At 39.2% G+C, this 13,571-nt stretch overlaps 2 protein-coding genes across 15 annotated transcripts in view; one reads left to right on the top strand and one right to left on the bottom strand.

Annotated features, from left to right (window-relative positions):
• TTC3 (tetratricopeptide repeat domain 3) overlaps nucleotides 1-9,241 on the bottom strand; it is a 59,947-nt gene extending 50,706 nt beyond the window's left edge. The window contains exons 1-8 of one of the 13 annotated variants that reach the window (XM_416727.8): nucleotides 9,142-9,241; nucleotides 8,625-8,710; nucleotides 6,147-6,192; nucleotides 4,818-4,950; nucleotides 4,330-4,417; nucleotides 3,165-3,218; nucleotides 1,162-1,285; nucleotides 126-211 (exon numbers count right to left, since the gene is read on the bottom strand). In XM_416727.8, the coding sequence (XP_416727.4) occupies nucleotides 126-211; nucleotides 1,162-1,285; nucleotides 3,165-3,218; nucleotides 4,330-4,417; nucleotides 4,818-4,950; nucleotides 6,147-6,192; nucleotides 8,625-8,710; nucleotides 9,142-9,154 (630 nt within the window). In that variant the 5' untranslated portion in view covers nucleotides 9,155-9,241. Of the gene's footprint in view, nucleotides 1-125; nucleotides 212-1,161; nucleotides 1,286-3,164; nucleotides 3,219-4,329; nucleotides 4,418-4,817; nucleotides 4,951-6,146; nucleotides 6,193-8,624; nucleotides 8,711-8,801; nucleotides 8,968-9,141 lie in introns of those variants that run through there. The other 12 variants (XM_015301408.4, XM_015301422.4, XM_015301416.4 and 9 more) reach the window with 12 other exon arrangements.
• Nucleotides 9,242-9,274: 33 nt separating this feature from the next.
• Nucleotides 9,275-13,340, top strand: PIGP (phosphatidylinositol glycan anchor biosynthesis class P). 2 transcript variants are annotated; one of them, XM_046905675.1, is made up of 5 exons: nucleotides 9,275-9,300; nucleotides 9,616-9,715; nucleotides 11,170-11,242; nucleotides 11,768-11,886; nucleotides 12,766-13,340. In XM_046905675.1, the coding sequence occupies exons 1-5, from the start codon at nucleotides 9,283-9,285 to the stop codon at nucleotides 12,894-12,896; spliced, it is 441 nt and encodes a 146-aa protein (XP_046761631.1). In that variant the 5' UTR covers nucleotides 9,275-9,282; the 3' UTR covers nucleotides 12,897-13,340. The 2 variants fall into 2 exon arrangements, with proteins under 2 accessions (XP_046761631.1, XP_046761630.1); XM_046905674.1 differs by having other exon boundaries at nucleotides 9,275-9,332.
• The last annotated feature ends 231 nt before the right edge of the window (nucleotides 13,341-13,571 follow it).

Here is a 13,571-nt window from a genome sequence, read left to right as displayed (position 1 = left end):
AAATCATTTACGTCTGGATACTTAAGCTTTTGAAACTTGAGTCTTTGAACACTTGGCTACTTTTTTATGGCCAAAAGAACCCCACAACACATGAAAATGACAAACACCCTGATACAGTCTCTTACCTTCCTGCAGTTTTCACAGGTGACAGCTTTAAATTCTTCAACTAGATTACAATCTTCCAAAGCAACTTTAGTAATATAATGTTTGCCTGTAGACAAAAAAAATCAGAAAAACGCAATGGATGAAAAATTAATCAAGACAAAAAGTAGAGTTTATTTTCTGCTAAGAATTGTGCTCCCTTGTATGGTTGGATGCAAAATTTGACATACCAAACAAATAATAGAAATGAATTACATGACAGAAACATTTGAAACAAAGGTATCATTTATTACGGAGTAAGCACAAAAAATGTGTTGCAAGCAGTAAAACCTTTAAGGATTTGCCCTCTTTCAAGCAATCAATTGAAATTTTGTTTTATTTTGAAGAAGTTGGGACTTTAAAGATCTGTAAAGATTTTTGTTGTAAAGAATTCATGCTTTGGTACTTAACTATAAAAAGATTTTCTGCTTACATTCAAGTCCAGTTCCCACCACTCACTTATTTACTGCAAGAGCTGAATATGCAAAAATTAAGAACAGAATACAAGCTGCTCAACAGGCAAGAAAAACAGCAGGCCAGGCATCTTCTGCTATTTCAGCTGAAGTTCTACTTCTAGTGTTAATAGCCTTCAGAAATGTCTATGAGCCATGTAAGCTCAATTTTGAAAGACAAATGTCCAACATCTGAATTAATACAGATAAAATCCTCTGTCAAACTTTTAACAATAAAACCCTGCTAATATTACAGTCACATTCCATCCCTACATTAAAGATTGAGAGCCCACAGGCACACAATTAGCTCACAAAGGACTTCAAACTCAGGAACCATTCTGAACACCTGTTCAGAAAGAGCATGTGCATTGTGAACATGACAGTGTACAGAAACTCAAGAAAGAATTGACTGCTTTAAATAAACAAAAAAAAAAACCCCAACACAACAGCAACACTTTTTCCAGTCACTCTTGCAGACACTTTCAAGTTAATATAAACATTACTATTCCATAACTTGAGCACAGGTAACTTTCCACGTGACTGTGTCTTCACAAGAGTTCATACTTACATTCACCAAAGAAAGTTTCAAGATAGAGCCAACCAAAATCACCAAGTTTCTCCAGCTTCTGCAGAATATTGATATCACCTGTACATCTGATCCAATCAAGTGCATCCCTAACATCGAAGAAACCCTAGTTCAATTGAAGGGGGAAAAAAACAACAAACAAAACAGTAACTTTGTATAAAGTCCTAAATAAAAAACAATACACCAGGTAAACCAATAATTCACTGGCAATAGTGAAAGTATTCCATCTAAACATAAAAAAACAGTTCTTTTATAGCACCTACTTGAAACACTTGATCCCAATTTGTTAGCCTTTCAAACAGGCAATAGTTCACAAATATAAATATCCAGGTAACTCAAACACAGCGTAATAAAGCATATCCACAAAATGCAGACAGATAATATTTTCAACAGGAGGCAGGGAAGCCATTCAAATCATAAAATTTGATTTAGAAACTTTTTTTTTTCAGTTAAAGTACAAAAGACAGCAGAAACTAGGAACTGAAGAGTTAAAGTGATAAGCATGGGGAAACTAAGAACAGTCAGAGAAACAGAGAGAAAATGAAAAACTTTGCAAGTACAGTTTTACCAAATGCTGAATTTGGTCATGAAGATGGATCAGCACGCTCCCATAGCACAACCTTAGTCAATCATGCACAGTCCTTCAGACTCAATCAGTACCACTGTATGAGAATCTCTTAGAATATTTCCCATCTGCCTCCAAAAAAGCGAGGTTATGAAGGTTTTTATCATTTCAGTAATCAAGCATAGTCCTATCTATAGCCCTGAAGCCTCATCATACAGCATTGCCATTGCTTACAGTAGGCCACAGGACTGCAACTTGCCAGGTTTACTACTTGTCTGTCTTAACTTGTTTCATCTCTAACAGAAATCTCTTCTGACCAGGTGGTTATGATTCACTTGGTTCAATTTTGCACAATACAACAATGGTTTATGTACGGACATTAGTAACAATAAGTGACTTGCTACTGCTATGGCTAACATAATGGTGCAATATTAAGAAATGTAAAAATGTAAGACAAATATAATAAAACAAAGGCCTCGATAACAGGAGATATGAAATACTTGAGAAGAGTACAGGCATGGGAAAGAGATCACAAGCTGACATCAGTGACCCAATGGCAATAAGCAACTGGTGAACACTCATTATAAAAACAGAAAACAAACAAAAAGAAACAAATACCCAAACATGGAAATGGATGAAACTGGGGCAAAATGTATGTAACATACATAAAACACAGGAAGTATAATAAAATCAGAAGCAACATGAACATGCACACCAATGACAATAACACGCGAGGTGCAAAAGTGCATTATCAAACAAAAAAGCCAAACAAGTCAATTCTGGAATTAGGAAGAACATCAACAGTACTCCTCACAGCAAAGAACTTTGAGAAGTAATGCTTATACTCCCCACACTAAATTGAAGCCATTGACTGTAAGGCCCCAAGGAGCTGTAAATGCTAAGCATCACATCTCAGATAGGGTCAGAGACTAGGAAAAGTATTTATCACAATTTTAATTGTATTATTACTATCATGAGAGTTTCTCCATTTACTTTTCTTTGTTTTCATTCTTCATCTGCAATAACCCATTCTGGAAGGTTTCAGTTACACTAACAGTTCCTTGTCATTACATGCAAAGTGTTTACTTTTCCCATTGGCTTATCCCAAGATTTTTAGTGTAACACACAAACACCAGCACAGAAAGAGGACAAGCAAACACAAACACCAGCAGTAGGACATATAAGCCACCCCCAGAATTCCCACCCATTACAATCTTCTTACACAGATGGTATTTATTTCACAACTCCTGTCACACAAACGTTTTATTTTGTGGCTCAGAGTTGCAACAACTGGGATGTATCAACATATAGGTCTGTATATTTAAGTAATCTTTTCAATATTTTGGATATTCACGCAAATATTTTGTTTGTATTGACACATAAAAGAGTATTCCAATTAAAAAGAATTCAAGAAACTTACGTTTTCTAACCTGCTGCCAATTCTCAGTATGCCCCCAATAAAATGTGGAACATTCTAGAAGAGGGATTTAAAAGAAAAAAAGTTAACATCTGTTAATTTTAGTTTCTGTCTGCTTGGGTTCAATTCAATAACATTTTCTGTTCCGCTTTAACACAGTGCCATTTGGATAACTGCTGTGGCCCACTCCAAAGTTTCAGGAAATATTTTTGTACTCAGTAGCCAATCCCCAACTACTGTTGTTGAAAGATAAATAAATAGTGAAGATGTTATGACGTCTAGTTAGGATAGCCAGCTGATTTAACCACTTCTGTAGTTATCTACACAAAGTACCAGCTGACACATCAAATGAAAAATATCCTAAACAACAGCACTTCCTCTCCTGAGATCTGGATACTGGATATACTGTCTTTTACAAGAAGATAAAGGCTGAGCAATTAAGAACAGCAAAGTATAGGTCAATGGGAATGGGAATACACACAGAGCCTCTCATATAAACACTGAGTAAGAGACTCCCAAGGAGGGAAACAGCACAAAGAACTCATCACATGAGACAAAGTGGAATAACTGCAGGGACACCCTGAAGTACAAGAAGGTGAAAATAGAGCATTCAGAGAGCCTGAAGGGGGGAGCAGCACAAAGAGCATAAGCAAGTATGAATCCACCAGATGAGTACCTAATAATGTAACAGTAAGATGGACAGAAAAGCACACTTGGAGTTCAACACAGAACTTCAGTATATCAATATATTTTTTTAATGTCATACTTAAATTCTAAAAACCCACTATCTTTCCTTCAGCTGCTGAAAACGTTTATGTCATCCTCTCCTCCGCACTGTCAATGCATGAAGTCAACAACAATGAAGTCGACAGTGGTATCTATTTTAAAATAATCTGTTGAGCAAGGAAACAATTTGACAAAAAAAAAAAATCTGTTTAACTTATTCATCAGAATAAGGTGCCATTTTTTTTCATGGATGTGACTCTTAGCAATTTACGAGGGCCCCAGTCAAACTGTCTGCAAGTACTTAATAAGGATTCTTTTAACTGCAAGAAAAACTATGATCTGAAACTAAATTTCTAGAAATCTGTACCTCGACTATCAATTTGTTCACTCCAGTAAAAGGAAATGTCTAAATTAAAACACAGTCTGAAGTTATAATACTTACAACCACTTTTTTAGTCAAATCAACAAGGTCTTCCACAAGCTCTAAATCACAGAGTTTCTTCCAATTCCAGTCTAAAATCTGTAAACTGCTGCAAAAAAGTTACCAATTAGAAAAATAACATTGTGTAACACGGTCTTACCTACTAATAGTTACAGTGATTAGATCTAAGCGAGAACGTGGCTACCAACTCAAATCAAGCATTTCAGAAGGGGAAAAACAAAAAGATGCAAAGACTTTGGTACCTTTCAAATATAAGACGTATTTAAGTACTTAAATACCCACGCAGATTCCGAACTTCAGAAACCCATTCTTAATATTCTCATCATATTTTCAAGAACTATGCCTTCTGATCTTAAGTAACGTAGCTCACCGTAAAAACACTCCTGCAGATTGGTTTACCATTACTGAGAGCACAACTGTCACATCTGTTATCCTTCGCAGATGATGAAAAGAAATGCAAAGGCTGATGAATCATTGTGAGAACTTACCCCCAGTCAGCTACCAAATAATTACTTTCACTTTGGAAGAGAAGAGGCCAAAAGATGCGTATTTTAATAACGTTGCAATATTCTCTTAGTTTGTCAACCGGCTGACGGCACCACACTTCACAGGGGTCAACATCTTTAAGAAAACAGTTAAGAACTAGACTATACGATTCAAGCAATACAAGTAATCGAAGTCCAACTACACATTCAAAAATGACCAGTTATTTCCATAACGCATTCCTATGTACTATTTAATCAGAAGAAGACAACTCGAAACTTCCAATATACCTGATAAATTGAGGGTTTTGTTCATTTTTCTAAATTGAAGGAGGGAATGTATATGGAAGTAAGAATACAGACGTGCTGGCAGACCTTACATTCCTTGCCCAAGGAATCACCAATGTTCTGAATTGTATTAACATAAATGTATAAATGAATAAATGCTGCCTGCTTTTAACAAGGAGCCTAACAAGGGCTGTGAGCTGCTTAATGGCTAAAAGAGATACTATTGCCAAGTACAATGTGAGCCTCTTCTAGCTGAACCTGTTTAATTATTTTCTATGAGAAATTTAATGTATTGTGGCATATAACAACATAGCACAAAAAGAAAAAACATTAATCAGAAACAATCTTTTTTCTCTAGAGTCCATTACACATGTGACATATGGCTCTTCCAAAAAATATAACCCGTGTCCCTTGGACGCTGCCTTTCAAAGGTAAGGATCCCGATTAGACTACTGAGGTAGCATCAAGTAATCCCAGAGCAGAAGCAGCATTATCTGAGTTTGAATAAATGCAAAAATTCATCTCAAATAGTGAGATTGGTGGTTAAACCTGGAATCCTACGTATTAAACATTATCACTTCTATAGTGAATCCAGATTTAATAACCTGGCATACTCTAAAGCCATCTGCTTCTCTGCAACTGTCCAAAAAATAATTAAGGATTATAGGTAAAGAGTTTTGCAGTTATTAGAACCACTTGAACGTGTCTTTAGATCTATACAGCTAAGATACAGTTACAACTAAGACACAGGTAATAAACATCAGTCTTACCTGTCTATACTCATGGTACTAACTGCCTGAATATATGTCAGTGTTATGGTCTACTCACACCTTTCTCACAAATGCATTGTAGTATATTGCATCAGCACAATAAGATGAGAATTCCTTCAGCATTAAATAAATGTAACAATGCTTCTGCTCAGAGATGAAATGATTCTAGCTTACTCAGACAAAAGGAGGGGGAAAAAGTGAAACAGCAATTGAAAGATGCAAGCACTGCACAGACATTGCTTAAGAAAGTTATATAATATTGGTTTAGTTTACATACCAGTTTTAGGTTTATGTGGAGAACGTTGTACAAATACTCCATGACCCTAGAGATAAACATGTTATTTCTTAACATTGCATATCTTGCAAATATGTTACGTAAGGAGTTTTGAAGTATTAAACCAAAATATAATCTTTACATCAGAGGAAGTGGAGGAATAGAGGCAATTTTTAAGCTCTCTCACCAATTCCTTTTCTCAATACACGTTTGCTTTCAAAGCACAGATACAGAGGATCAGTAAAGAAGATGATCTGTGGTTATGTTGGCAACCCAATCTCAACCTAATCATACCTGTTCACTGCAGGGGAGCTGGACTTGATGGCCCTCAGAGGCCCCTTCCAACTCTAAGGATTCTATGATTTTAAGTCTTCATAAGTAGCATGATCAAAAAGGAAACAGATCTATGAAGCAAAGTATTTGGTACTTTTACATTACACACTTCTCAAGGGGTTGTTTTAGTTCGCACTTCTTCAAGTCTATTCCCACAGACAGCACATCTGTTCATGGCTGATATGCATTACCTACGCTCCTAAAAGCATCTTACAGATTAGTCTCACTCTCAGTGAATCCCACTAGCACACTCCTGTACCTCTTCACAATGAAAGTCAAAGCATGGAAGACAGGGACACCTGGGATATTTGCTTCCCATCCTGAGTCAAACTAAAATACTAATGCAGACACATCAACTAAATCAATCAGTAACTAACTAAAATTTAGTTAGCCATATTAACTTTAATTGTTAGCAGTTAACTAAAGTACTAACATAGATAACGTAGCCAGGAAAATGATGTCTGTGCACCTACTTGTTCTGAACAGAAGCTTGTAATAAATATCTTAACCGAACTCATTCAAAGTTCACCATCATCTCACTATCTCCTATGTCTAATCAGAGGTGGGTGAACTCCCCCAGCCTTTCCTCCCCCACCTCCACTTATTTCACAAAGAATAAAACAATACCAGTGTTCCTAATCTGCTGCATTTCTGGAATTCTGCCATCTGTTTTCTGGGAGAAAACAAGGAAACTTACGATCTGCAGTATTTTGCACTAACAAATCGCTCTGACAGACCCCTTTGTATCAAGGCTTGATAATTCACATTTAGCAAAGCCAGAAAGCAAGCCAGTAAGCAAACAAACAACAAAAAAAAATGCATTTTCATTAGTTAGCTAACACATCAGTCTAGTCAACTGCACTCTTATAGAAAATAAAAAGTGTATCTACGTAACCATGAACTGAAAAGCATACCTACAGATTAATCATTAGGAATGGACAAAAAATTTTTAACAGTTTAAATAACATACTTTAATGGGCATAAAGCATAGTACTCCATACAAGCCTCTCAAGCAGAAAAATAAGTTACTTACTTCCCTTTTACAAATCCCTACAATGTCTATTATTTTAATAAATACTGTGTGTGCCATTTGATGCAAACTGTATGTATTATGCCTCCACATAGCAACATTATCATTTCAAAGAAACACATACCTATTCCTGAACACAACTGGAGAAAAGTATATAAATATGAAGGATGTCATTCAGAAAGTTCCTTTCACAGTCCTTTTTTGTTTCAGCAGCAGATCTCACAGAAACACTAAAATGTTGTGCAATGATGGCTTACTAACTTGACCTGAGGTGACGACAAGGAATCACATGGTCTTGCCCAAACTAATAGTCCTGAACTGCTACAATGCTACACATAAGTCAAGGCTTACTCTCAAAAATAAGTTATTGCAGTGTCAACACATTCACCAGACTAGGACACTAACACAGAGAGGAAAAAGATTAACTGGTATTTCTAAATCAATTCATCTTGAAAGATGACCGAGAAAGTCTTATTTGTGCCACAAGATGGATTCTGCTACAATACTAAAAACAAACAAGCTCATCCTCCTCACCACCATCCCCAATATCTAGTACTGGACATGTCAAGCCCAAGGAGACATTCCCACTAAAGCAGAGCTCAGAAACAAAATTTAGCATTCACACAGAATCAAGGGCTTTCAACAGCATAGCATGTCTCTGGTGCCCTACCCACATTTACTATTTCTGCAAGAGAGCAGTATATCGAGTGGCACAGAAATCTTTGCTTGAGGGAGATCTAAACGCAGCCTTCCAGTATGTAATTGAAGGGAGCTTATAAATAGGAGGAAGACTAACTTCTTATATGGTCTGATAGCACTAGGACAAGGAGGAATGGCTTTAAACTAAAAGGTGGAAATTTAAATGAGATGTTAGGAGGAAATTCTTTCCCCAGAGGGCAGTGAGGCTCTGGCACAGCTGCCCAGAGAAGCTGTGGTGCCCCATCCCTGGAGGCGCTCAAGGCCAGGTTGGATGGGGCCCTGGGCAGCCTGAGCTGGTGGGGGGCAGCCCTGCCCATGGCAGGGGTTGGGGCTGGGTGGGCTGTGAGCTCCCTTCCAACCTAAGATATTCTACGATTCCATGAAATCCCACTGGAAGATCTCATTCCAAACCCACTCACCAATTCACAGCAGGATTTATAACCAGCACTGAAAGCCAAGGCCGCAAACTCAGATTCAGACAAAGGTTCACCCATGGTTCGAGCTCCTGAAAGAAAACGATTAAGAGAAATACGGTGAGGAGGGAGCCCTTAAGAGGCAAACAACCCGTGTTTAAGAGGACTTATCCAGATCCCTACAAGCGTTTCGCGGAAGATCTGGGTTATTTCCACGCGTCACATCCTTCAGGCTGTTGCTTTCAATGCTAATTCACTCAGCGCGGCACTGCTCCGTTTCCGCACACCCCGAGCGCGGAGCCCCGCAGCCGCCCGGCAGCCCCTCTGACAGCCGCCACCCGGAAGCCCCGCGGCACCCACTGACGTGTCGCAGACCGGTCCCACAGCGCCGGTCCCCACCCCAGGCACCATCCAGCAGGAAGCTGCGGAGAGATGGCGATCGCCCTTCCCTCCCGCTACAAGGAAAGGGGCACAGGACTGTGGCAGGGATGGAAGGGCCGCACTCGCCGCTGTAACCACTCACCAGCCCCTACCATGAACCGACCTCCGCCCCTCAGCTCAGCTCAGCGCTGCGCCCACAGCTCCGTACAGCCTCCGACTGCGCCCGCTCGCCCGCCGGCTGTGCGCATGCGCTCGCTACCGCGCCCGCTGTCTGTGACTGCGCATGCGCGGAGGCGGCCTGGTAGGCTCGCGATATCCAGGGTGAAGAGTGAGGCTGGTTGTTGTTCCTCTCGCGCTTTCCGGTTTGGGAGGGGGAGGGTTCCGTGTTACAGCGGTCACTCAGGCTGGATGGGGCCGTCACGTGTTGCCAGCCGGGTGCATGCGTGGTGGCGTCGTCCTCTTCACAGTCGCCGTTCTATGGCAGCGGTGCTCGATGTAGCCGCCTGGTAGCCGGGCGGGCGGTGCAGGCTGCCTGGTCTCCCGTCGTTGCTCGTAACACAGCTCTGCGGGAGCCTTCTGACCTCTTACGTTGTTATTTGTTTCTTCCCCGCGTTAGAGGGAAGGAGCAGTGAGTATGGTGGAGAACTCTCCAGCCCCTCTGCCTGAAAGGGCGATATACGGATTTGCTCTGTTTTTGGGATCTTGGTTTGGCTTTAGTAAGTATGCCGGGTACTGAAATCTGTTGCTTTGCTTATGGGGCGAATGGAATTCCGACAGGACCGTCTCAGAAGGGTGGTGTTAGTGTTGTACTGCCCGCTGTAAGGAGGTGCAGTGGAGGAGACAGCGTTACTTCCCAGGCCTGTGGGTTGATATGTTACCTCCTGTGATTCTAATGTGTTTTGTCTTTCTTATACAGTTTATCGCTGTCTTTCATAGTATCATAGATAAAAATCAGTTTAAAACCCTCTGCGGTCTAGTTTTAGTAAGTCTTAAATCTGAATTGTGTATATTGCCGCTGCCTAGTAACCATTGCGGAGAAGAGTTGGAATCATAGACTTGTTTGAGTTGGAAGGAACCCCTGAAGGCTGTCTGGTCCAACCCTGTAGTGAGCAGGGACACCTACAGCTCCATCAGGTGCTCAGAGCACCGTCCAGCCTGACCTTGAGTGTCCCCAGGGATGGGGGGCATCCACTGCCTCTCTGGGCAACCTGTGCCACTGCCTCACCACCCTGATTGTAACAAACTTCTTCCTTATATCCAATCTATATCTCCCTTCTTTTAATTTGAAACTATTTCCCATTGTTCCATCACAACAGACCCTGCTGAAGAATCTGTCCCTTTCTTTCTTAGAGCCCCCCTTCAGAAACTGAAATGCCACTCTTAAGTCTCCCCAGAGCCTTCTCCAGGCTGAGCAGCCCCAACTCTCAGGCTGTCTTTGTAGGGGATGCAAAAACCTTCCTCACCTAAACACTGGAGAAAGGAAATGGGTCAATTTGGTTAACAGCAGTGGAAAGTGATCAAGGTTACACAAGCATTTTGCTGCTGTTGTAACAGCTGCCTTAGCGTTTCACTGGGGATATCTTACATGCTAGAGATGCGGGTCTTCTGTAAGTCTTTTTCACCTTTAGGAGAGAAGTAGAAAAGGAAATAAGTTGGCTTCCATTCTTCTCACGGGAAGCTACTGCAGTTCTGTAACTTCTGTCACTGCTTACCTGCTAACCTATTCCCATCAAGTTTTGCTAAATTTTACACTGGATTTGTTGGTGGGATGTAGAATCTCTCAGCATTGCTTTTGTTGATGTGAAATTGGTTTTAGCTTAGAAAGAGGCAGGAAGGATTTCCAGTATTCAGGAAGCATTTGGACAGTACTTTCAGAAAGTGATTATACTTGAGGGTCCTTTTCAACTCGGGATCTTCTGTGATTTTACAGAATGCTAAAGCAAATACAAAACCGTTATTGTGTAAGTGGCTACAAAATGTTATCCCCATGCTGGAAAAGATTTTCCTGAGGTGTATTTTGCCATATTTTAGTAGAGCTATTTTTGCTTAAATTCTGCTGAAGCAAAGGAGTCTCAGTACATCCCAGTATGAGAGTATTGCTCTAAAAACTTAAGATGATCTAAAATGGTATTGTTTGAACTGTTGCTACTCTTCTAATTCTTCTGTGCAGTGCTGTATCTTATCTGGGCATATGTCCCTGAGACTTGGCTCTTCTCATTGGGACTAACATACTGGCCTCAAAAGTAAGTTCAAGCTTAATTTCTTAAGTTCAGCCTCAAACTGCTAAGCCTGGATATGTGTAATGATTTCCAGATAAGAAATTGTGAAAGTGTTTTTAAAATATGTATGTTTTTATCTGATTCTAAAGGACTGTAATGTTTTTGAAACATTATTTTATGTGGATAAGCATTTAAGATGAAAATTTCTCGTTGTGTCTTGGGAGGGATGGTAATATTTTGGTGTTTTGTGATAAATGTGAATTTTTGTTTTCAGAGAGTTTGTCCAATAACATACAGTAAATTTTAAACTGTAAGTATAAAGACTAAAACTTTTCTGTAAATGAATCTGTTTGATGGTTTATACCAAAGTGGTTACACTGATTCTGCAGTCAGGTATCTTCCTGGGGGAAACCATGATCCGTACCCAGAAATGTTTCTTTGCCCATTGGTGAAGTTTGTATTAGATAAAATAGCCACTACGTTAAAACTGTTGCATCATTAGACGTTTGTTACTAGAAAATATATAAACTTTAAAATCTTTTTCCTCAGGTACTGGGCAGTTGCTTTGCCAGCATATTTATTAGTTGCTGTAGGAATTGGTTATGTATTACTTTTTGGTATTAACATGATGAGTACAGCTCCGCTGAACTCCACGCATACTATTACAGGTAATCTTTTCTTTGTATGGGATTTCTTTTTTTTTTCTAAGATTTTTATACTTAACTGATAATTTCTGCAAATATACGTATGTAGACATAAACAATATAAGTCAAATTTTAAGCTTTCAAATATTTTAACGTAGAAAAGAAGTTCTTGGAAGTGCTTAAAGACCAGAGTGAAAAGATCCCATAAGCCTGACTTTTGCTTCTTTGCTACCTTCTGGCAGTAATTTCCAATTGGTAAAGTGTACCATATTAGTAAAGCACACAACATTAGAGAAACAGATCTTTGGTATGTATCCAGGCATGTACATATCTCTCATGTCATCCTCTCACTTAGTGCCAGCCCAGGAGTTTGTATGGCAGGTGGGATGTAGGTCTTGCTCTGTTTGGAAAAACAGCTACTTTTGTCTTTGTTTTCTCCCGAGGGAAATATTCAGTGTGCACCTGTGAACATGTTTATGCTGTTATAGGAGCAGGAGTTGTATGGTGACGGAAACAAGAAGCTAAGATAAAGGATGGGTAGCCAGCATCTCAGTAGAAATCCTAAAATAAAATGCTCGTGCTACGGACTGAGCTACTCACTGCAGGGTTTGTTTACTCTTTTTATCTGTGGCTAGTTATGATTTGATGTCATACAGCATCTTAAACAAAGTACAGTCCCTGGTAGATGTTCCAGCAGGAGGGCAGGGTTGATTTCTTCAGGGCCTCTGTTAACATACGTTGATGTGAAGTGTTTCTGATTTACCATCTTATTGTACCTCAGCAAGGTGTGGCTTTCAGCATCATTTAGTAGCTGAATTTATACAGTACTGCATTATGTAACATCTATTGAAAGCAGAAAAAAAAAATCTTTAATATGTGGAATGTTTTCATTGTTTTCTATAGATAACTATGCTAAAAAGCAGCAACAGAAGAAATTTCAAGAGGAAGCAATACCAGCATTGAGGGATATTCCCATCAGTGAAGTAAACAGAATGTTTTTCCTTCCTGAAAAAGGAATCTGCAATAGCAGATAGTAGTTGCTAAGACCTGTCTGAATAAAGGATTATGAGGAACGTTACATAACCTCTCATTGCTGAAAGAAACCTTCTTCTCATTGTATAAGAAAGCATTTTTTTGTGTGTTTCTAACAAAATTTATGTACATACATTTCACTGATGTGGCTTGGTAACCTGCATTAATATGAGAATTAGGGCACATTAACTCATTTATCCATTTTGTTGATTTTAAAATTACATTATGTTAGTTGTAGGCTACTACTTAAAACTTCCCACTCTGAGTAAAATAAATGTTTGGACCTGGCTTAATTCTGTTTGTCACTGAGTTCAAGGAAAGCAAATGCATTTTGTTTGTCAAATGCTTGAGGCTTTTTTTAAAGTAAGTTAAATTGAATTGTTTACATTGTAAATGTACAGTTTTCATTTGTAAATATTAATAAACTGCAAATATTTTTAAGGTTAGCAGTGTTCATGTGGTTCAGTAAGATTTGTTCTGGGTCAAGGTATATAGTGTTTGGTTTTCCTTTACATAATTCCTTACTCATCACATTATCGAATCATAGAATCATTTAAGTTGGAAAAGACCTCTAAGGTTATCAAACTCAACAGTTAACCTAGCACTGCTGAGTGTACCACTACATCTGCACATCTTTTAATTCCTCCAGGGGTGGTGATTCAGCTGTTTCCCTGGGC

The sequence above is a fragment of the Gallus gallus genome, chromosome 1 (genome assembly GCF_016699485.2).
Source record: "Gallus gallus isolate bGalGal1 chromosome 1, bGalGal1.mat.broiler.GRCg7b, whole genome shotgun sequence".
Classification (NCBI taxonomy): domain Eukaryota; kingdom Metazoa; phylum Chordata; class Aves; order Galliformes; family Phasianidae; genus Gallus; species Gallus gallus.
This window is presented reverse-complemented; position numbering and strand designations above follow the sequence as displayed.